Source organism: Podarcis raffonei, chromosome 5 (assembly GCF_027172205.1).
Source record: "Podarcis raffonei isolate rPodRaf1 chromosome 5, rPodRaf1.pri, whole genome shotgun sequence".
Classification (NCBI taxonomy): Eukaryota; Metazoa; Chordata; class Lepidosauria; order Squamata; family Lacertidae; genus Podarcis; species Podarcis raffonei.
The window spans coordinates 82,380,148-82,405,660 of NC_070606.1; the positions used below are offsets into that span (position 1 = coordinate 82,380,148).

Consider the following 25,513-nt stretch of genomic DNA (forward strand, 5'->3'; position numbering starts at 1 on the left):
TTAAATGCATAACCTACTTTCAAATATTTGGATCATTATCTCATCTAGTGAATTGTATCATATCAAAATGTGCAGTTCTGGAAAAGAATTGCTGCCGAAAACCTCTTTTTAAATTCTGGTTACAGTGCACTGTCAAATTTCAGTAGAATTCTACCCAATCATTGCCAGTATATTTCAAGGAAATCAATGGGAGGCCACAAGGGAAACCATGATATTCCAGTGTAATTTCTTTAAAGAACTAAATTTGGTAAAAATAAATACATTCAAATATATAGGTCATACTACGGAAAACTGGGATGCAATCCCTGAACAGAATTAAGTGAAACAAATTTGCCCGGTCTACAGTTATTCAATGGAAATATAATCTTAATGCAGTAATGCATTTATTCCATGCATAGTAGCTACTTTTGAAAGAGTAGCCTATCAATTACATTTATTTTTTTTACAGTCTCAAAAACAACAGTTTTATTTATGGGATAAAATAATTAATGGTGCTTTCTTCATTTCAGATTGATACTGATCATGGAGTTTAATCCCAACAGAAAACTTTAAAAATATATCTACAAATATTTGCTGACAAACACATATTACAAATACAGAATACAAATACATGCAGATTCAGCCTTCAGGAGGAAGGTACTGCAAAGAGTGGTACAGACCTGTATCCCTCCTGGATATCTCAATTGGTTAGAGCATGGTGCTAGTGGCACCAAGGTTGCAGGTTTGATCCCTGTATGGGACAGCTGCAGATTCCTGCACTGCAGGGGGTTGGACTAGATGACCCTCAGGGTCTCTCCCAACTCTATGATTCTATATTATAAAGGAAATCTTAAGACTGCTTTTTTTCTGAGAACAAAGTATCATGCAAGTATGAAGAACAAATACGCATCATACCTATTTTATACTCTGATCCAATGCCACAGTACAACGATCATAAAAAGTAGTCCTTTTAACAGCTTTGTTATGATGAGAGAAGTGGCAGTAAAAGTACGTAAGTAACCAAATGTGACTGAAAATAAAATGGCTTTCATTCACTCTACAGAGTTTAACAACCCTTCACCATGCAGTTTAAATCATCTAGAAAATATCTCAGCACATTCTGAAGTGAAGAAACAAAATGCCATTGTAGTCTTTGTCTACTGGTTCTCTTCAATATCATTGATACCTACCTTCATTTACAGGAGGGCAAAGAAAACAGTAAGGAGATTATAGAAACTTGAAAATAATGCTTCTTACACAATTCTTGTTTCAGATTTATATAATGTTGTCAAGCTTTATAAAAACCCATTCCCATCAATCTATTCTGAAATGTGACCAGGAAACAACACAGAGTGTAAACTCTTCCTCTAGATACCTGAGGCCAGGGCAAGATACAGGTTTAAATTCCATCCCATTATTGTGCCTAAGTTTCATTACCTTCACAGTCAAGGAAATGGTGGTACAGTCTCTACTACCAAAAATCCCTCTGAAGGTAAAAATATTTTCTGACCACCGCTCCACCTCAACCACATCTTCAAGAAAGGACACAGCTACTATAATGACTACTCATTTAAAAAAGCTATGCTCATGCATTTGAATGATGAGACATATGGGAGATGTCCTATTGCATAGAGTAGAGATCAATAATATAATTTAAAGTTAGTATGCAGAGGCATTCACAATATAACAAGATATTCAGTAGGAAAATGTGTTGCCCGCAAGTCTAAAAAATACAGATGATGTTCCAATACTTAGACTAAACTAAACAACTGTAGTAGAGTTTTATTTATGTACAATAGTGCACAGGTTAAAAAAAATCCCTTAAAATCTGCAAAAGAATTCAGAACTATAATAAAAATGGCACTAACATTTGTCTAATGGGGCTCAATTAACCTCTGGTAAAGAAAGCAGAAAAGTAACATTCCTTTATATGAAGGACCAGATTGACTAAATGATTGTAACAACAAAAAATTGTGTGTGTGTGTGTGTGTGTGTGTGTGTGTGCACTCGTACTGACTGTGGCTTATAATGTTCTTTATGCTTTATATAAATGTTTCTTTCATTCTCTGGGGCACTGAGAAAGGGGTCCTCTCTTGTGATTCATTTTCTGTAACTGCGGGGGTGGGGGAATATTAGAAGGCCTCAGTCCTTCCTGATTTCTATTTCTGTGTAAGAGTAATGCGACATGACCAACAGTGTCAAAGCAGGCATACAAACCCACAGGAAGTCACCCACAAGGTATGTATGAATAGTCACAAGCGTCAGGCACTGGTCTTTTCTTCAGACACTTAGCATTTTAAAAATCAGGGACAAAGAAAATGCAACTGTTTTTTGTATTATATGTAGAAGTGTGTTTGGCTTTGAACATAATCTATGCCTGGCACAAATGTTAAGAGCACCTACCAAAGTTAATTCTAATACTGGGTATTGTTGCTTTTCATGAAATTGCATGACATTTTAACTGAAGTCTGTTTCTAAGCAGTACTACTGTAAAAGTGGCACACATACACACACACATACACATATAAAGGAACAGATGAAAAGCAAAAAAGAGATGGAAGCAAAAAAGTATTTGTTAGCGTATTTAATTAAATTATGCTTTGTAACTAGTTGCATATGCTGTAGAAGGGTTAATGATATGTATATCTCCTGATGGCTCTCGAGGGAGCAATTCGCTGATTCAGCTCCATTACATCAGACACAATAAAAATGTCTGTGTTGACCAGAAAGCCAGGTCTGGTTCTCTTCAAACACTATCACACTGGTTATGTGACTCATTCTCTCTTCTCTCTCAGCACCAGCATGGCTAATTCTTTAGGAGCTATTTATATTTAAGTCAAGGAAAAAAATTGCATGAAGCAGCAAAAACGAAGGAGGCAAGCCTCATAAATTATTCCTGCCAGCTGTAAAGGAATAGATAGTATCTGGCTTTAGCTACTGTTAATCCCCTCCCCATTCCTCTGTAGGAAGAAAGTCCCATTTTAAAGTATTTTTCTGTAAACAGACTTAACTTCAATATTTTATGCTGTGTGTTCTGTAATAGATGAACTTACAAATGATTAAGAAAAGTCTCTGTAAAGTTTGTGTTTCTTCTCTCATTACAATAACCATGGATTCTCATTACAATAACCATGGACTCATAAACAATACCATGGATTAGAATTCTCACTTTGCCTATAATTGTTGAAAGAGTGGAGTAGGGGATTTTTTCCATTAATAGCTTGAATGTATGACACAGTGGCTGAAAAATGTTTGGGAGTAACTAACATCAGGGTTTGCAACAAGTGATGCTTTTACTTAGTCTGCAGTCTCCTCCTCAGAGTCTATCTTAAGGCTATGACTAAATGCAGAATTTGGGGTTTCACCATTAAGGTAGCAAAATGGGAGAGGAGTGGAGGAAAGCTGAGTATCCAGCCTAATTGATTAATGAACAGTTCTGGGAACCTGAAAGCTTGCTTATTGGTTTGTACTATTTTGGTGGATCCGTATGAAGGCAATGACCAACAATGGATTTTGAAATCCTTCAAGTGGACCAGATTCGGCTTCCTTTCACCCGATATTATGAAACATTTGCCAGCACCCATAAACTCCAACAGGGTCCACCAGTGCTGCTATTTCCAAATGCCCTCCTCCAAGCACCCTCTACCACATGTCCCTGCTCCAACTGGTAGCACAGCTGCAGCCACCAGCCTCTGCCCCTTCCAAGCTAATCCAGTTGTTGTTATTCATCAGTCTCGAAAGACTATGCCACTGAGGTCAAACTGTTGGAGTTACAGCGCCTGTTGTGGCTGTAGAGACCAATATGGGATTGTTACAGCTGGGGCAGATGAAGGCATCTGGTTTCGCTGTTACAGATGCACCATGGTGTTTCTTCTCTCTGCGCTCCCTTCCAGTGGTCATTCGTCCTCTGGTCACTGTTGTGGATACACAACCTGACTGTCTCCAAGCACTGAGATCGTCTGCAAGGGGCTCCCACACAGCAGGGTTCATGTTGCCAGTCTTCATGCCACGCTTGCAGACATCTTTGTAATGCAGAGTTGGTTTGCCAACAGGTCTGATGCCTGTAGCCAGCTCCCTGTAGAGCACATCCTTGGGGATCCTGCCATCTTCCATTCTGTGGACATGACTAAGCCAACGTAGATGTCGCTGAGACAGAAGTGCCAACATACTGGGAATGTGGGTATGATAGAGCACATCTTTTTTTGAAACTCTGCTCTGCCACGTGATGCCCAAAATCTTCCAGACACAGCACATATGGATTTAGATGTCATTCCTGACAGGTATAACATTCTCCCATACCCTTTTGGAGAGAGCTATTGCCATAGCTGTCTTACCTACACTTTTCCAGCTCAGTGTCAATGGAAAGTATGCTGGTTATGGTGGAGCCCAGGTAGACAGAATAGTCCACCACCTCAAGCATGTGGCCACCAATGCTGATGCGTGGAGTGCTGGCAATGCCCTGACCCAAGATGTTGGTCTTCATGAGGCAGTGATGTTGCAATAAACCAGAAGCTGACTGGTTGATCAGCTCCTAGCCCATTACCTCACAGCTGCTGGGTTAGGTTATTAACAAGTACAGGTGTGCAGCTCCCCCCCCCCAATTCTCCACCCCCCTTGAATGAAATTTTCATGTGTGAAGAGGATTCTTCCTGAAATCCAGCATAAACTCTATACTGTTGTATTACAAAGTATTCTCTCAGATTTTGAATGAAGTAGTTAAAATAAATAATAATAATAATAATAATAATAATAATAATAATAATAATAATAATAATAATTTATTTGTACCACAGCCACTCTGGGCGGCTTACAACAAAGATTAAAAATACATTAAAATGTCACACATTAAAAACTTCCCTAAACAGGGCTGCCTTCAGATGTCTTCTAAATGTCAGGTAGTTGTTTATCTCTTTGACATCTGCTGGGAGGGCGTTCCACAGGGCGGGCGCCTCAATTAAATAAGAAATGAGGTTTAATTTAAAGAACACTCTTCGAGGCTGTAACTGAATTCTAAGAAGTGTAACTGAATTCAGCAGGCCACATCTTGAGTTGCAAATAATTTACAATTTGAAAATTTAGTAATTTGAAATCCTATTAAGCTCTACTAGAAGTAAATGCTGCTGTTTTCAATATGGCTCACTCCCAAGTAAATATGAATAAGATTGCAGTCTGAAATTAGTAAGCCTACGAATGCGAACAATGCATACAGAGAAGTTATTCAGATTATGGCTTTGTTGTGACAGATTTTGGGGAAAAGTTTCTGACTCATTTGCCAGGTTCTCACATATCACTAAACCACTATTTAGCACTACATGCATGAGCTGGAATGAGCCCAAGCACAGCCTTGGGCTCACACACTCCCCCTACCTTTTCCACCTCCTGCGCAGACTGGATAAGGATTTTGCCAGCATTTAGCTTCACTTTCCCCTAATCTTGACTTGTTGTTGCATATAAACCAGAGATTGTGGTTTATCAGAAACTCTGGTTAGTTAAACAAGCCAGCTACATAACTCATGGTTTGAAGTTTGCTTATTTTGAAACTGACTAGTTTGAAATAAACCATGATCCCTGGTTCCTATGCAACAAGTCAAGATTAGGGGAACATGAAACTAAACACTGGCAAAGTCGTTCTCACAGCTGCATGGGAGGAGAGGATTAGAGATGTGAAAGCCCAGGAAAAAACAGGAAAAATGGGGGGGTACCCAAACTCCCCCCATTTTCCCATTCTTTCAATTGGGTGGGTTGATTTTTCCAGTTTCTTTCCAGGCCTTCACATCTCTGGGAATGATTCATTTTAAAACTTTGCTCATGTTCATTCCTTGTCACTGATGTTGTACAAACCATGGTTTAGCATTATGTTCTAACCGGGCTAGTGTTACTTTCAAACATATTCTTCAATTATCTATTGCATTATCAACAATGTATGTGTTATAAGTATACCTCCCACCCTTCCTTCAAGGAGCTCAATATGGTATATATGGATTCCCCCTCTTATCACACATGAATCTTATGAAGTAGGTTAGGAAAAGAGACAGTGACTGGCCCAGAGACTAGCCCTATTTTACATGGTAATCCACTATCCTACCCTAAGCTCTTCTTCATCTTATTCTACAATTGTCATTATTATTTCTAAGTGACTGATAAATCATGGATTCCAATATTCATAATCTGAGTCAGGCTAGGTAATAGGTGGGGGCACACTGCTTTGTCAAGGAAAATTAAGGCACCACTCAAAATATTACAGCTGTACAACAGGTGCCAATATGATAACAGTTGTTTGAGGAAGGACTAGAAGTCACAAGCTGTTGTGAAATGAAAGTCAACTTCTGGACTGTAAAATACTAGTGCAACGTGATTTATCGTCTGCTAATAATGTTCATAATTGAGATGTAAAGCACCTATATTGTCTTTCTTTTGTGGCTGTGAATCCTCACCATGAATAGTGTATGCAGAACAGAGAAGTAGGAGACAAAGATTGAGAGGAAGCAGGAGAGGAAGGAAGTATTAAAGGACAAGTGAGTGTGGAATGGGCAAGAGAGAGGACAAGAGAGAAATGTATGAAACTGGGAGATGTGAATCGTATCAAAAATGTTATGTGTTAGAAAGTTTTCTTTTTAAAAGCCAACATAAAAATTTATGTAGCATTTTTAATATTTCAGTATAAAACACTTTAATACCAGACTATTGCATACTAAAGTTACACTAGCATAAGACCCTCTCATGGAGTGGTAAGGTGTTGAAAGGGATGGTAACCCTACTGTTACAAACTTAGCTCACTCTCATGCCAGTACCTGGAGGAAACTCTATTTCACTCTTTATAATTATATTTAACTATGATCAAATAGAATATACTATGGCAGATGTGAATCACTATAGCAAGAACTAGTCTTCATGATTGATTAGCAATTTACCTACTTTAGTGCTTCAGCTGCAAACACTGTCTTTGGAAAATCAATTATTTTGGCACAAAATCACAGCTTATTTTATGAACAGCATACTTTCTGGTCTGAAAAGATTATGATTGAAAAGCTCCAAACAATACTATTTTGTCAGAGAACCTTAGTCAACCTAAATCAGAAATAGCCATTCATCCTTTTTTTTCTAGCCAGTAATAAAGCAAAAACAACTATTAAATGAGATGAAAGTTTAAAAATGTAAAACTAAATATCCCACCTTCTTAGATGAGTAAGAAGTATTTTAGAAGTAAAAATAAATTAGTGATGAATAGACCTTGAAGGTATGATTTATAATCAATTTTCAGATTCAGAGGAAAATGATAATTTCTGAACTTCCTTATTAACTACATTTAATATCTGTTTATAATTTGCTATATATGTGAAGCGATGTGAATGATCATTTGCAGCACATTTTTTCCTTTTGATTTAAATGTCAACTTGGACACATTTTGAGCTCTTGGGCATGAGTAGCAAGAGGAAAGAGAGTAACATTGTTCAAAACAGTTCTAGAAACGTGAAACATGCATACATGAATAGAAATCTGAAGCCTAATTCAGCACTTCTGTGCCGAGTCAAGGAGCACGTGTGTGCAATTACACCTCAGACCCATGTCATTCACGGCCCACAGGGAGGGTGGCAATCCTAGTGGAGTAATCAGATTACCAGAGGCTGAAAAGAAGCTGGTAGCAGTTTATGTAGTACTATGAAGTGATCCCTGCCCGCAAGGAACTGAAATTCCTCTCAATGCTATATTAGCCTCTGGGATATGACAACCCCATTAAGAACGGAAGCCTGCTCCCACCTCGTAACATGGGCAATCACTACCAGCATATTCCCGCTCATCAGCCGGAATCCTGAATAGGCACATTTCATTTGGGGCATTTCATCCACTCTAGTGGTATTTTGATCAGTTCCTCATTCCTGCTTGAAAAGAGGTGTCCTTCTTCACCACAAAACACATTCAAAACCTGCCCTGAAATAAGCCACCAACTTTAAGAGATTTCTTGCAGACAAACCCTAGGCAGTTTCCAGAAATAGAAAACAAAACATTAAAATTGTAACTTAAAAGCAGCTATTAAAATACTCAAATGATTATTAAAATCAACAGTAGCTAAAAAGAAATAGCACACTTGTAACTTCTACATGCCTGGATAGACTTGCCTAAATAAATTTGCTCTAAGCAGGCACCAGAAAGGGTACAGTGAAGGCACTTGCCTGATGTCAATAGGAAGGGACCTTCGAAGTGCAGAATGGGTATTATGTGGCACCTGAAACAGGGCCAGTTGCGCATAGTGAAGCAGTCAAGTAGGCACAGATGGGGTAAAGTGATGCCTCAAGTAAACTGATTCCAAGTGGCTAAGGCTTTATATACCAATAGTAATACCTCAAACATGGCCCAGTAGCAAATAAGTAACCAGTGCAGATCTCTTGGAAGTGTTGTATGTTGACAGGGGAATAAGACTGCTTATTAATCACATAGCATAATGAAAAGTTGAAAATCCTTTGAATGTAAAACTTTAAATTGGAAATATAAGATGTACCAGTGAAATTTCTTTACTATTTTTCTTTACTACTAAGTAAACAAATATATAGTATATACATTAAAAATTCTAAGTTATGGTCCAATTTTATAAAGTTTAGATTTTTAATGTATACAGCATTCTTTTCTAAAAGTGAATCCACTAAGCACACCAGGAAATAATTTATAAAGATACCCCACTGAACAGACACCCCAAAACAAGAGTTATTCTCAAATCATCAGTTACTTACCCCAGTTTTATCGCAAAGTCGTAAGGTATGAAAGGACCCCACAGCAAATAACTCCCCATCCAGAGCCCAAGCAACGGAAGTGATAGGATACTCATGCGACTGTGAACTATACAATAGACGACCATAGCTATCCCACACCTATAAAACCATTAAAAGATCATTGTTAATGACATCATATTTCAAAGGAGTCTTACTTGTTTTCCAAATACAAATCATGTTTCAGAACTACAGAACATTTCTTGTATATTACCCAAAGTGGGAGCAATGGCTATTTCCAGTCCTTTCTCCACTCTCACCCTTTATATCCACTCTCCAGATGGAGGATCTATCCTGATCTTTCCCTTTGCTACAATGGATTAAGGTTCATAAATAATGGGATAGCTTGGATATGTGTGGCTGGGGGGTACTACTGAAGTAACTGACATGGGGAAAACCAAGAGTAGTACCAGGTCTGCTCAGGTGTTTTATGTATCTCATCATCAGTATTCCGTGCCCCCAGTTTGATATTCTGAAGTTCATTCCTTCAAATAGTCACCTTACCCCACACATTATTTAGAGTATGTCCACAGGCATTTCCTTCTTTGGACCAGTTACACAGCATGAGATCCTTGGAACACTTTGTGATCCAAGTAAAAAGGTCATTTGGCTTGCTCAGTATGGGCAGACTGAGGTAATATGGGTTATATCCAACTAAGTTCTACTCATAATAGACTGATTAGAATTAATGGATCTAATTTAGTAATATCTATATCTATATTACAGTTTTGATTTACCAATCTATTTAGTTTTTTATGATGCAATCACTCTTACCTCGCTGTTCTTCTATGAAAATAATTTTTGTTCTAGCACACTAGTGTGGGCAGGCATAAGCAGTACTTTAAAAATATTTAGCCATAAATAAGGTTGGCTGATATATTTATTCTGAAGAATAAAAGACATTTAAAGGAATGTGTTCTGAATAACAAACTCTTTTACTTCACTGCATTTTTGTTGTTGAAAATAATGCATACCTTGTATTTGCAATCTTCACCAGCTGATAGAATAAGATCATTGACAGAGTTCCAATCAACTTTTAGAATAATTCCATCATGAGCTTTCCACTGTAGAAGAAAATAGAATTGAAATAAACTTTTTAAAAAACAAATCAGGAGGATGTTATTATTTGTATATTACAAACAGCTACAATTGCAAGATGTAAATTCTATTATCATTCATTAAATTTGTATGCTGCCCTTCATCAAAATACAAAAATACAAAATGAGAACACAAAATACATAATAGAAACAAGAACAAACCAATAACCCCCACTCCCACAAACACATTTAAAAGCCCATAGAAAGTTAATCACCATAGGCGAGGTTAAAGAGAAACATTTTCTCCTTGTGCCTAAAGATATGTAAGGAAAGCACCAGGAACACCTCCCTGGGGAGAGCATTCCAAAGCAGTTCCTGTGCCAAAACTGGGACTAAACCCCAATTGAAATGGATCCAGAAAATCTAACACTGGCCCAACAACATATCCAGTGTCCTCTGCCTGCTAGCACAAGGGCTCTTGTGCTGGAGGACAGGTGAGTTTTAATACAGCGCAACAAGGGAGTCCAATGCAACCATTGCTCTATCGGAAAATCAATGTACAATGATTACATAATCTATTGTACAACAAAGCAACCTGTTTATGCATTCTCTTTCACAACAACTTTCTGCTGGTGTAAAACATTTTGCCAGAAGAACAAGCAGACCACTAAGTGACCTAACTTAACACTATACTGCATACAATTCTAAATATTAACAGGTTGCAGTTTTAGGCTGGCAAGCCATTTCAACCATATTGGGGGGAAAACAGCAGCATAATTGATAAGTTGCTTTAAAAACAAAGCATTTAAAGGTCGTGTCATTTGAGGACAGCTAAGATTATATAAACTAACTATATATACAATAAACTGATATAGTCATATATTACTTTTGCAACAGAGCTCTCTCTAAGTTAGGTTGCACAATCCATATAAAAACATTTGGATAGATAAAAGTTAAATGTTCACCCACTGTGTACTTTTTGGATAATTATTTTTTTTAATGGCCTAGGTTCTGCAATGTAGGGTGAATAGTTATCAATCCACATGTGTTCCAATGTTTAGGACTATATGCACTTTTAGGTGTCAGTCCTGTTAAAATGCTGTGCTGGTGCACACTTAACATTCATGACTGATTAACTGTGTTTAAACAATCAGGACTAGGTTGCAAGATTTTGTGCTCTTTCTTCCCAGTGGTTCCCTACTTGAGTGAGTGCAAATCCCTTTCTCCCCAGCCTCTTCAATCATGATTAAGCATTACATCAGCACCACTTTCAACCACAGTTTCTAAACTTATTTCAAATTCTGGCTAAGTCTGGTTAGCCTTAATTGCAGTTAATATTGATCCCCTGTAATGCTTAACTGTGGTTTTAATGAGTGATTGTGCAACCTCTGTTAAGGAAAGTAGAAGTGTTATGTGTACATACAAACAGTTGCATTACCTTTTAAGAAGCGTAATTAGAATTATAGCACCATGTGAAGAGAATGCCCATTTATTTCACAGGATTACAACAACTGCCTTGAACTATCTGGTGCCAGGCAAAAACATTCCTCTTTACCCTGGCCTATGGCTATTAAATAATCTATGGCCTGTGGGGGAGTGGACAGTTATTATGATGACTATGTCATTATTATGCTGTCTGTCAGTATGTTTTTATTATGTTTTTATCTTCTGTAATGTGCTTTTTATATTGTATACTGCCCTGGGATCTTCTGATAAAGGGTGGTATGTAAATTGAATAAATAATAATCCTAATAATAGTTGTAATGTCGATACTGAGGCTCTGTTCCACACATGAACTTGTGTATATGAAAGTATTCTCTATACCAACACTGGTGGGTTAGTCCTTAACACTGTTGTGAATGACAATGTTCCTGCCAAAATATTAACATAATAATAATTTTATTATTTATACCCCAACCATCTGGCTGGGGTTCTCCTGCCACTTCTGATGCACACACAGTTTTTTATTATATAAATATTTTATATAAATATATATAAATACAAATATCCTGAAACAGTATGAAAGGCTAAATCCCATTTCGCATTACAGTAATGGTTACCTGCAGAACTTTAGCATTTGGTTGAAGTGGTTTGATAATCAACTGCTTTCCTGATGTATAAAGAATCTTTTCAGAATCAGGACCCCATGCTACTGAATATATCGGTGTGCCTGTAGAAAAGCCCGAGAAAGGGAGAGAGAAAAGAAAGAAGTAAGGATATATTAGCAGTGCTTTTTTTCTGGGGGGATGCAGGGGTACGCATACCCCTAAATATCTTGTGAATCTAAGTTTGGCCTCATTGAGGGGCAGTATTTGAATATGAGTAGGTAAATCCCCTTCATGGATCACTGCCTTGTCGTGGTGAAGGGGCTTGAAGCTATGAGCTATGCCGTGCAGTGCCACCCAAGATGGACAGGTCATAGCCAAGAGTTTAGACTAAATGTGATCCACTTGGAGAAGGAACTGGCAAACCACTCCAGCATTTTGCCAAGAAAACTCCATGGACATAAAAAGGAGAAGCTTTGAGAAGAAAGTGAGAGTTTCCAAGGCATGCTCTGGTTCGTGGGGTCACGGAGAGTCGAACACGACTAAGACAACTAAACAACAACAAGGTAAATGAGAGTACCCCTAAAAAAATTTTTTTTAAGGAAAAAAACACTGTATATTAGTAAGAAATCCTGCTAACTTGCTGAGCAATGCCCAATATTTTCTAGCACTGATATCTGATCTGTTTTAAAAAGGCAAATTTACAGAGACTGTGCCATTAAAATTGGATGGAAGTTGTAACCAAGGTCAGTTACTGTGGAATGCAACTATTATTTATTTATTAAACTTCTGGGAGGTTCACAGAATAAAAATACAAGATAAAAATACACAATAAAAACAAGAACATAACAAACCAATAACCCCAACTGTTGTTGTAAACTTACAAACCACTACCTAGGAGGGACAGGCCCATGGGCACCAACTAGTGAGATGCGTTCCTGCTTGCCAAAAGGCACTTGGAGGTTAGCAGGCCAATAGGTTAAGAAAGCAATGACACACAGGGAATTCTCTTTTCCTGAAGACTTTACAAAGCTTAAGCCTCTATTGGAAGGTGTTTCTATCTGGGCTGGCTTCTTGTGGAAATTGTTAGGGTTTTCAATGGAGTATTAAAGAGAAATCCAATGTTGTGCTAGAGGATTTCACTTTTCTCTCCTCCCTCCTGCACCCCTCCACATGTGCAGAAGGAGGGGAGCAGAGGAAGTCATGTTGTGTGAGCAGAGGTCCTTTCTGAAAGCAGATGAGCAGAATTAGATATTGTCTTTCGATTTTAGGACATTAGTTATTGTTACGTATTTATCACTAGTGGGCTAATGAGTTCAAACATAAAGAGTCCAACTGGCTCCAGCTGGCAGCAATTCCACTCCTTAAAAAGACAGCACATCAGACTAATCCAGAGTACCTGGAGGGGAATAACCAAACTCAGTGTTGATGTATGTCAAAGTTTATGTCTGTACAGGATCGAAGCAGAGCAGGAAGGGCAGGAAGGAGGAGCTGAGCAAATAGCAGGGATTAGCAGCAGGCTGTTTCTTGTTCCTCATATCAAAGAACCAGATCAGAATTGATAGTTCTGACAGAGGATCAGGGCTACTGCACGACCTGCATCACTCCATCTGGAGTTTGTTTAGATCCTGCAAGTTGGCATTAGATCTATCAACAGCAAGAAACATAAGAATCTACTGAAACAGCACCATGGCTTTAGACTATAGCAATGCTATTATTGGATAGCTGTGACAAAGTAGGCGCCGGAGACGCAAGCAAGGGTATAAGAAATGGCCTCGTTGCAGGGACTGTGATTTCGAAGTGGTATATAAATTTAGTCTCTGTTTGATATCTACAAGGTCCCAGCTTTGCTCTGATATGGCTTTATAGCACTGTTATCCCCAAATCCTTATAATCCCATCCTGCTCTAGTTTTAGGACTGTAACACAAGTTATATTTTATGGAATAAAGTCAAACTTTCTCAATGCTAACATTTTCTGAGAATCTCTCATTGCTATATCACCACTAGCAAAGCTATAAAACAGCAAAGTTCTAGCAGAAGACTGCTCTAAAAAACATGAGTCAAACAGCAGCCAATGGTGTTGAAGATTAAGAGAGGTACAGTAGAGGTTGCTGTTGCCACTGAGAGAGACAGGAAAAGATAAAGAATGGAGATTGGCTATATGAGTTAACATAACTGCATTCCACATGCTTAGAAGGTCTGTGCTTGACATATACAGTATTAGCTATCATCACAGATTCGGATTAAAAGGTCTGTTGGTATGACTAGGTCTAATTAAACTAATTAAATTACTTAATTAAAAATATATAAGCAAAAGCAGGGAATTATCCTTTTGATGTAATGGGGTTTTAATGTGCACTGCAGATGCTACCCGTGAAACTTTGCTTCCTTTCACACGCATTAAAAACAGACAGCACTGACATATTTTTCAATACTGTGAGACTTGCCTGATTAAAAGTAAAAGATACTAGCATGTGCCTTATCTGCATTCCAACAGTAAAATCTGCACTGCTTGAAAGCTGCATGTATATTTACAGATATATAGGGTTTTATAACAATGGAGTGCAGATTTAAGATATCATTACCACCTCAATCAATAAATTAAGATGCCAATGAATATTAGATTGCTTTGGTTTATTTAATTTTTATTGGCAAAGGTGCTTTGGTTGCTATGGCTAGTTCCCATGAACCCATATTCAAATAGTATTTTATGAATTAGGCCCTAGTAAATAAGTGAAAGGTTGAGTTTTGAAAACGAAATGTAAAATAAGTTTTCTTGCCTTTTTTTACCTTCCTTTGTTATCTAAACTTCAACTTCTTCGCTTTTGTAATATGTGATATATATTCTACACAAGCTTCTATTACAGTGGTTTTAAAGAACCTCCAAATGTATTGATGAGATTTTGACTATGATTCTCCCTTTCTGCTGTCTTTTAACTTATCCTCTCACAGCTCTTTCCAGCCTGAGGAACAAATATAGAGTGCTGTTCTGCAGACTTGAAAGGGCACAGCAGGGGTAACATACATTTCAGGGCTGAACAAGGAAGCTGGAATAGCCCCACAATGATCTGTCTAGTACAGTGGTACCTCGGGTTACATACACTTCAGGTTACAGACACTTCAGGTTACAGATTCTGCTAACCCAGAAATAGTACCTCGGGTTAAGAACTTTGCTTCAGGATGAGAACAGAAATCGTGCTCCAGCAGCGCGGCAGCAGGAGGCCTCATTAGCTAAAGTGGTGCTTCAGGTTAAGAACAGTTTCAGGTTAAGTACGGACCTCCGAGGTACCACTGTAGCAGAAAAAGGACTGTGGTAGCAGGCAGAAGAAGCAGGTGGGGAGGACAAGGCAACTGGAAGAGAGGCAGTGGAGAAAGGGCAAGAAGGCGGGATATAAGGAATTTGTACATTTCTATAAGTGGGAGTCTGGACCAAATAATTTTTTTAAAAAACATCAGTACAAATTCTACTAAAAACAGAAGTAGCAAATTAACAATAAGGCAAAAAAAATTTTTTTAAAAGCAGAGATGATAGTACTGTATCTGTGTGGGAGGAATTTTGAGTGGGAAAGACTGGGAGTTCATTTTTCACTATATTCCAACAAGATACCCAATAAGAGAAACCGATGAAACAGCCAGAAACACAATATTTGGGAGGCAATGGTAGGGGCAAATTCGAATGTTATGGTCCTCACACAGAAGCTGGAAAGAAACATCTTCAGCATGATGGAGCATTGGGGACGTGTAATGAGTGACAGCATTTTGACTTGCCACAAATTTATGTACAATGGTACCTCGGGTTACATACGCTTCAGGTTACATATGCTTCAGGTTACAGACTCCGCTAACCCAGAAATAGTACCTTGGGTTAAGAACTTTGCTTCAGGATGAGAACAGAAATTGTGCGGCAGCGGCGCGGCAGCAGTGAGAGGCCCCATTAGCTAAAGTGGTACTTCAGGTTAAGAACAGTTTCAGGTTAAGAACGGACCTCTGGAACGGATTAAGTACGTAACCAGAGGTACCTGTGTATTGGGATGAGAGCATGCAAAGGCTGTGAGGAGTCAGAAGACAAGAATCAGGACTCAAGCTAGATTTAATATTCTCAACTGACTTTCTTTATCCTTTAGATTTAAGAGTTGTGCAAATAGATTACTAAAATAGCATAATGTGTTATTAGCTGAAAGGTAAACTAATTTATTAGTTTTTACTAGCTTACCTTCTAGTTTGCTGGGGGGCGGGAGGGGGGCGGACAAATCTGCTTCATTATCTGGAACATTGTGCTAACCCTGTGCATATGATCCAGTCAACAGGAAGTGCTCTGAAGAGTGACTGGATCAATTAGTGAGCACAAGCCTAATTCTCCAACTGGAATTTATGAGCCTTCAAAGTGCTTTAAGTTTGGATGGTTCATGCTCTAATTTATTAAATCTAATATATTAATATTAAAAACTGCAAGCATCTTCTGTAACTGTAGTTTATTTTCCTCTCCTTTGGTCTTCTTGAATATATAAAAAGGTACCTTAATATTGTACTATTAACACCACTATGCACTATAATTATTCATACTAACATAATTAATTTTTGTCACAAGCACTTTTTAAAAAGTGTTTATCTACTACAGGCTGTACAGGAAATAGAATATATATATATTTAATGCAATTCCCGACCTCCCCCCCCAAAAAAAAACCCAGTTATAGAAGTACATTGATGAAGAGTATTATTGAATTCACTCTACAATAAAAAGAAAGTCTTTAGATGAATGTATCAGTCCATAATCTACCATGTTTTATAGGTCAAAATCCATGTTACTTTGTATAAGCCTATGAAATAAAATAAAACTTTAAAAAAAGTTGCCTTTCCTTCCGTTTTTGCCTATCCTATCCTTCTTTGGTCTCTTAGTACATTTGTCCATTAGGCCTAAGTCTCATATTTAAGTGATGAGCATTTTAATAAGAAATCAGAAAAACTGTGTTTGAAATTAAAATACTTCTGAATACATTCACTAACTTGTGCTAAAATTATTTTTATAATGCATTTCAAAAATATACAAATACGTCTAAAATGTTAAAAATATCAGGTAAGAATAATATCCAGTATTGCTAGCTTGCTAGAACACATGAGACTTTTGTGTAATTTCAGAAGAAAGCAAGACCCTGCCAGGAATAAGGCACAAACATTCTATTAACTGTGTTGATAGAAAACTAAATGTCAACATGTACTGTTGGCTCATCTTGGGGGTTTTTCACAGCAAATGAGAAAACACACTGCATTTGTGATAGAAACTTCCTTCAAACAGTTGAAATCTCTTTGTCTTTTATTTTTGTGGTTAGAAATGTCTTTCATAGGCTAAGAGAATTTAGAGATTTTGTTTGAGAAAGGAAGAGATAAAGGTCTGACATTTCACCAAACCCAGCTGCATGTGACTTCTTAATGTCAAGAGAGTGCAAGATCTAAATGTACAAAGGTAAAGAAGACTTGGGTGTTTTCAATGAAACATAAAATGAACACAAAATATTTTGCTGAAAAGTACTGAAAAGTGCATATTTAAAATACATTAGCTCCAAATCACAATGAAATATCCTCAGTTATGTTTTATTCTATTTGTTTGTAAAAATAATAAAACTGCCTTTCAGAGTACACTGCACTCACAAGTTGGTGTACAAAATTACCGTATTTTTCGCACCATAGGACGCACTTTTCCCCTCCTAAAAAGCAAGGGAAAATGTGTGTGCGTCCTATGGAGCGAATGCAGGGGGGAGGCAGGCGGGAAAAGCCCCCAAGAGCTGCACACAAGCTCCGTGCGCTCTTGCGGGCTTTTCCACAGGAGGGAGAAGGGACTGACTGGTCGCATCAGTCCCTTCTCCCACCTCCCAGAAAAGCCAGGAGAAGCCGCGATATCTTTAAAGGAGTTGCGGGGCTTCTGCCGGTTTTGCGGGAGGTGGGTGAATCCCCCCACCTCCCAGTAAAGCCAGAAAAGCCCTGCGCAGCGTCTCCCGGCAAGGAGAGGCTGCACAGGGCTAAAGGGAAAGCCAGAACAGCGAGCGGGATCCATCCCACTGGCTGCCTTGGCTTGCTCCATAGCTGCGCTCAACCCCTCCGGCAAGGAGAGGCTGCACGGGGCTATGGATTCTTTAGCTCTGCGCAGCGTCTCCTGGCAAGGGGAGGCTGCACGGGGCTAAAGGGGAAGCCAAAACAGTGAGCGGGATCCATCCCGCCCCCTGCCTTGGCTTGCTCCATAGCTGCGCGCAACCCCTCCGGCAAGGAGAGGCTGCACGGGGCTAAAGGGGAAGCCAAAACAGCGAGCGGGATCCATCCCGCCCCCTGCCTTGGCTTGCTCCATAGCTTGTGCGCAACCCCTCCGGCAAGGAGAGGCTGCACGGGGCTAAAGGGGAAGCCAAAACAGCGAGCGGGATCCATCCCGCTGGCTGCCTTGGCTTGCTCCATAGCTGCGTGCAACCCCTCCGGCAAGGAGAGGCTGCACGGGGCTAAAGGGGAAGCCAAAACAGCGAGCGGGATCCATCCCGCTGGCTGCCTTGGCTTGCTCCATAGCTGCGTGCAACCCCTCCGGCAAGGAGAGGCTGCACGGGGCTATGGATTCTTTAGCCCCACGCAGCCTCTCCTGGCAAGGAGAGGCTGCACGGGGCTAAAGGGGAAGCCAAAACAGCGAGCGGGATCCATCCCGCTGGCTGCCTTGGCTTGCTCCATAGCTGCGTGCAACCCCTCCGGCAAGGAGAGGCTGCACGGGGCTAAAGGGGAAGCCAAAACAGCGAGCGGGATCCATCCCGCTGGCTGCCTTGGCTTGCTCCATAGCTGCGTGCAACCCCTCCGGCAAGGAGAGGCTGCACGGGGCTATGGATTCTTTAGCCCCACGCAGCCTCTCCTGGCAAGGAGAGGCTGCACGGGGCTAAAGGGGAAGCCAAAACAGCGAGCGGGATCCATCCTGCTCGCTGCCTTGGCTTGTGCCATAGCCGCGTGCAACCCCTCCGGCAGGGAGAGGTTGTGCGCAGCCTGTACGCTGCTCTTTGGGGCCGGGGGGGGGAAATTTTTTTTCTCTTGATTTCCCCCTCTAAAAACTGGGTGCGCCCTATGGTCCGGTGCGCCCTATGGTGCGAAAAATACGGTACATTAACAAAAAAGATTATATAAATCACAGATTAAACCACGCTACAAACAGCAGAAACAATGAATGAAAACACAACAGTTAAGTAAATACAGATCAAAATAAAAACAGCTAAAGAGCTTTCTTAAACATTCTAAGCTCAATATAACTCTTGTGCTTAACAAAAAGAGAGAGGGATGAATAGATTTGCTGGAATGTGGATGAGAATGCACATCCCAGTGAGAGTAATGCTCCACACTCAGATACGCATATTCCAATGCATATATGGATGCACACCTGATTTGTCGGTATCATTTTAAATTCATGCAAGTGACTCATGCATGAAAGCCTTCTTAATTGGTTCATCTACTAAGAGGCAGATGATTAATCAATAAATGTTCCCTTTACATAAGAACATAGTAAGAATCCTGCTGGATCAGACCAAAGGCCCATTTAGTCCAGTGGTCAGCTAGACGTATGCAACAGCAGTCTCCCCACTTGTAATTCCCAGCAACTGATATACAGAGGCATACTGCCTCCGACAGTAGTGGTGGAACATAGCCATTGGGGCTAGAAGCCAGTGCAGTCTTACACTCCATGGATTTGTCTGGCTGGGAAGCTACCACTGTAGTGTTCCTACAAGTGGTAACCAGCATAGGAACACCTCTTATTGGGCATGGGGAATGGGGAGAGGCAGCAAGGGGTGCAGCAATTTGCCATGTCCTGGGTATGGAGAGATAAGGCACTGGAAAATGGAGTCTATTACCATCATTAAAGGAGGGACAGGCAGATGATGCTTGTCATCCCCTCCATTCCAACTTCCAGGAGTGCCAGCTTGGCCCCGCGACCGTGGGTGCCTGGGGTTGTGGGTGCCCAGCCCCTTCATGGGGAATTTTGTGGGTGTTGGGCACCCAGGGCCCCAGGGAGTTGGCACCTATGCCACTAAATCCTAATGGGACCTGGGTAAAAAGGTAAAGGTACCCCTGCCTGTACGGGCCAGTTGTGTCCGACTCTGGGGTTGCGTGCTCATCTCGCTCTAGAGGCCGTGAGCCGGCGCCGTCCGAAGACACTTCCGGGTCACGTGACCAGAGTGACGAAGCTGCAGCTGGCGAGCCAGCACCAGTGCAGCACACGGAAACGTTTACCTTCCCACTATAAAACGGTCCCTATTTATCTACTTGCACTTAAGAGTGCTTTCGAACTGCTAGGTGGGCAGGAGCTGGGACCGAACGACGGGAGCTCACCCCGCCGCGGGGATTCAAACCACCGACCATACGATCGGCAAGTCCTAGGCACTCAGGTTCTACCCACAGCGCCACCCGCGTCCCTCCTGGGACCTGGGTAGCCATGCTCATTAGTCCTCCCACATGTCAGTCAAATAAAAAGTCACATCAGTCCATAATAAAACTTGGCTCACCCACAACTTGACATCTTGTGTGTATTACCAAGATCTGGGTGGGCAAGCAGGGTGGTCCTGACCTCACAATTTCACATCACCCCCAAAGGCACACTCCTCCATTGTCTTGTGAGACAGACAGATGCGAACAACAATTTGTGGTACAGGGCTATTGAAGAACCAACTAATTCTTCTGGGAATGTAGGAAAATATATATATATTGCAGTTACATAGAAGGATATAAACACCTTACCTTGTTGTGCTAAAGTTGATCTCAGCATTCCACTCTTAGACCATATTTTGACTTGTCCATCTTCACCAACTAGAACAAAGGAACATTTAGCAATGACCTTGCAAATGACTGAATTAAAATTCTCAATTTTAACACTCAGAATTTTTAACATTGTGTTAAGTTAACTACACTGAAAAAACAAATTTAGCATACAATAAAAATTTCCTAACATTTTTTGAGGAATCACATGCCACATCATCTCATTCATCTGGAATTCCTATGCCACTCCAAAATAACCATAATAAATCATGCTCTAATGCAGTATGTCAGTGGTTGGGGGTGGGTCATAACAGGAGGCTTCAATTGACTGGAAGAAGTGATGTAATAGCCAGTGATTTTCATGTAGGAGGTGATAGAATGAGCATGACCCTGTTTGTCCCCAAGAACTTGGAAATATATAGAATGGGAACAGATGCATACTCTACATTATAAAACTATGCTTCCTCGGAGGGTGGCTATTTCAGGGCACTGAGATTAAATGACACAGGTGGTGTGGGCCCAAAGCTTTTCTAAATCTGCTAACATTGCAATAAGTAAGGCTGGGGAACAGGGAGGTTAGCCTGTTCTCCCTCTTCCTCCAAGTGAGGGCAGAACATGCAAAATAGGAGGGGATGTAACAAGACATCCAGATGCATAAAGAAATGGAAGCATCAGGTAAGAATTTATACTGAGATAAACATTGATCATTAGTTAGTTTATTTTTTTGGTTGGACCTAAGAAAGATATTACTCTACTGCTACTTTTGGGTTGTTTTTCTAATGGACTAACAAGACTACCTGCTATTACTGCATATTGACATTAAAGTATTTCATTGTTATAGGGAAATATTTGACAGTGAACAGACAACAGCTATTCAAAATTATAATTTTGCCTATATGCTTCTTTGTGTCTTATTGTCTACACAATAAATGACCAAGAATAGAGCAGGATACTATTCATTATTTTTTCTAAAATGACTGTCACAGTGTTATGCTACATATTAATTCATCTATACTAAATACTATCCTGATTCCTGGGTCCCATCACTAACAGATTAGAATCTTTATTGCACCTATTTGCAAGCATTCAAAAGTGATTAAAGCCAAACATGCAAATGTTAACCATTTGCAAATATAACATCCTATGAAGGGTCTGCAATGCAGGAATCTCAACTAAAGCATCCAAGACAGATGGTCACCCAACCTCTGCTTAAAACCTCCAAGGAAGGAGAGTCTACAACTTCCCATTCCACTGTCAAAGAGTAGGAGATAACACCCCACAAATAAGCTCCTAAGCTGCTGATATGTGCCTTCTCTAAAACTGCAGGTAGAGCCTTCCTCTTTGCACAGTTATGGTGCATCTCCTTTCCACAGGAGGGTGGGGTGGCCCCTCTTTGCTTTCACTAGCAAGTAAAGATTATTGTGTTCTGTGTGTTGCGCTGTGACAGGGTCTTCAAACAGCAGGTGTCCTTTTATGTGTGTGCTTTTACATGTGTTTAATTGTTTTTGGTGTTATTTTTAATAGGGTAACATATTTGTGTTTTTTTATATTTATATTTATATTTATATTTATATTTATATTTATATTTATATTTATATTTATATTTATATTTATTGTGTTTTTAGTTGTAGCTATTTTAATTCATGCTGTGAGCTGCCTTGAGTCCTGCACTGGGAGAAAGGTGGGATACAATACAAAAATAAATGATCCTGGAATTTTGTCACTCTGTGCAATTGCTTCTGTTGCTGGTATGCTTGGGCCAGCCCTATAGCTACTTACTGTTTTTACCAGCCTCAACAATTTAGTATCAGCAAACTTGACTATCTCTGTCCTTACTCCTAACTCTGCCTTATTTTCACTTATATAAACACAAGAATTAAATGACAAGCAGTTGCTGTGCATTTATCATGGTGTTGCTTCAAAAGGTTGCTTAACAACTTATTGAACTTTATAGGAGTTGAAACTATTCACATGTGATGCAGCCTTTGGCTAGTTGAGCAGTGGGTACTGACCCTTGGCCAGGAGATATTGATTAACAATCATTTATTACTTTTGCAATCCTAGGACTGTGGATGGAGAGGACAATTGCTAGGAATCTAAAGTGGGGAGATTGATGTTGTGCTTGCTGGCTTTCCATAGTCATTTAGTTGGCCACTGTGAGACCAGGATGCTGAACAAGATAGTCGTTTGGTCTGATCTAGAAATGCTTTAGTCTTCTTGTGTTCAATAAGAGAAAATCTCAATCTAACCCCTCTCAGTATTCAGTAGACATCTAGTATGTTTTCAGTCATGTTAATTTTGTCACTACATTTCAGGAAAGTACATGTTCTTTTCTATGAATGTTATACTTCACTTTTGAAGACATACTTTTGAAGACAGTTCTCCATCACATTTTTACCAAAAAAAAATTATCTTACCTGTAACAAGTGCTGTTCCCTCATAATTCCATTTCCCTGCAAGTACAGCTCCACAGTGGGCTTCTACACTTTTTTCAACTCTTCCAGTCTTGGAAATCAAATGGAACTTGCCTACACAAATTTGACGTTGTAATGTTAGAAATCAAATATATACAAGAAGGTTATTATCATAGAGCTGTGACATTGGTTAAAATAAACAATTATCTGACAAATGTCACTTGATTCTTCTAAACCTTTTTCTAATTCCTTGACTAGCCAATTAGTGATCATCCCATAGCCCAACCAATAAGCAAATTCTTCAGTTAATAATCCTTCCTATAATCTCATATATACCAGAAGTGAAAACTTATTCTAGAATTAGAAATTTACATCTCATTGAAGTCAATGGGACAACAACTTAAGTCCCACTAACAACAGTTAACTTTAGCTGGATTAGGACCTCTACATTGGTAAACAGTTATGTATCTTCCTATACATTACCCAACTTCAAGGAACCCTTTCCCCATTATTTCTTCATCCTTCTATAGGCTAGTTTTTCTTAGTTTTGCAAAAGCAGATATAATCCTGAATGCAATGACAGGCCTGTGATAATTCGATCCTAACAAGAAAGTATTTTTAGAAAATTAAAACATTAGTTGCTTTAAGAAAATCCTGCAGTGCTGGCCTCTCCCTGATCAAATTGATCAGGTCACAGCTACCATCTGTGATGTCATGGCACTCACACCCAGTTTTGCTGGAGAGTCTTGCCCCTCGAGCTAAAGAACAGATCACCTCTCATCAATAAAGCCTCTCCTCCTCCCAGAGGGGAGGAGTTGTGAGCGGGAGCCATTTCCTGCTTTGCTGTCCCTGTTGCTGCGCCACACCCCCTGGCAGCCATCCAATCGGGGGGAGGCTTGGGGGCGGGTTTTAGCCGCTCAAAATGCAGCCACACCAACACTTCCACCTCATTGTGATGTGTAAGTTTCTGGGAAAAACTCTCATCTCCCACTGAGAGCAGCACTTTTCAGTCAAACTAAAGATGGAATATGCTCACATGCTATCATCATCACCACCACCACCTATATCTATATCTATATCAGCTTTCTCCAATCTGTCTTCCATCAGATGTTTTGGACTACAACTTTCATCAGTCCCAGCCACCATGGTCTACAGTCCCAGATGATGGGAATTATAGTCCAAAACATACAGGGTATCAGGTTGTGGAAGCCAGATCTAGAGAAAGATTAGTTGTGGCACATTTGAATGACATCTTATAGTCATTCTGAATTCCAGTAGAGTGGGGATAGATATAAGATGGTCAATTCATTAATTGTTGTTTGTGGCATATATCAGATACAGAAATCTATACTGGTGGAAAATGTTCGTACAAGAAAAACTTTCTTTCGTGAACCAGAAAGACTGAAGTTACAGCATTCTATTATGGAACAGTGCCTTAAGATTTGAAGGTAAAAAACATGTTGGGCAAGTGACCAAGACTGAAAAGATGGATTCAGAGCAGAAACATTCAAACTGTGAAAGACAGCTAACTGATCTTCTCACAAATCCACTGTCAGCGAACAGATCATAAGCAGAGAGTTATCTTGCAGCCTCATACAGTTTAAGAGTCCCTTGATGGGTGACACTGGCCATGAAGACAATTTTAAAATAAAATAAAATCAGATGCTCAAAAACTCATTTGGTGTCTGTTGGCATGAGTGGACATATCAAGATTTTTTGAAAAACTTTACTGTTATAGGCTGCATAGAAAAGTGAAAGCTTTGACCATATGCTTTATTCATAATATAGTTTGGAACAGAATGTGAAGGGACTCAGTTTCAGCCTTACATTAATTCTCAGTTTTATAAAATACTGCTCCTTTCTTCCTGTTTTTATTATTTAATGAAACCATAAACTGTTCTCAAAGTTGAAGCTGTTTTTCAGTTCTGGAAGGCATTCAAATAAGAGATTAGAGGCCTATTCAAGTACAGCATGTACAGAACCATGTCTGTTATATTCATTTGCTACCACAGACCTCTTAAATATTCTGCTCTGATTTTAATGATTAGTCATCAGTATAACGAAAACTAGTAGAAAAAGAGCCAACATAATTTTTAAGGAACCATTACAGATTGTATTAGATGAATAATTAAAGTGGTAACATAAACATATTTCATATGGGAAGGCAGATTGTAATTCCACCAAATAGATCTTTACATACAAACTAAACAAACGAAAAGTTATTAATCAGGAAGAAAACATGCTATAAACAAAAAGGAGAAAGGTTATTGTGTATAGCAGATAACTGAAGCTCAGCTTTTAACGTATGGCGTTATATGTACTAGAATATGTACTAGAATATGTAAGTCCTGGATTCTAGATAGAGACCATAGTTCTAAACAGAATTTTAGAAAGCTGAAGAATTATACAAATGCTAGCAGATACCTGTTATAAATGTCAGTTCTTATAATCCTGCCTATCAGGCATTTCTTGTTGGCAGCAGTTCCCTTTGAGGGCATAGTAGTCCTGTGTA

General features: G+C 39.5%; 1 protein-coding gene across 2 annotated transcripts in view; it reads right to left on the reverse strand.

Moving 5' to 3' along the window:
* Nucleotides 1-25,513, reverse strand: part of IFT80 (intraflagellar transport 80) — a 65,762-nt gene that overhangs the window by 28,204 nt on the left and 12,045 nt on the right. For both annotated transcript variants that reach the window (XM_053390409.1, XM_053390408.1), the window contains exons 4-8: nt 23,005-23,115; nt 20,570-20,638; nt 11,839-11,948; nt 9,716-9,805; nt 8,706-8,843 (exon numbers count right to left, since the gene is read on the reverse strand). In XM_053390409.1, coding sequence (XP_053246384.1) covers nt 8,706-8,843; nt 9,716-9,805; nt 11,839-11,948; nt 20,570-20,638; nt 23,005-23,115 — 518 coding nt within the window. The remainder of the gene's footprint in view (nt 1-8,705; nt 8,844-9,715; nt 9,806-11,838; nt 11,949-20,569; nt 20,639-23,004; nt 23,116-25,513) is intronic.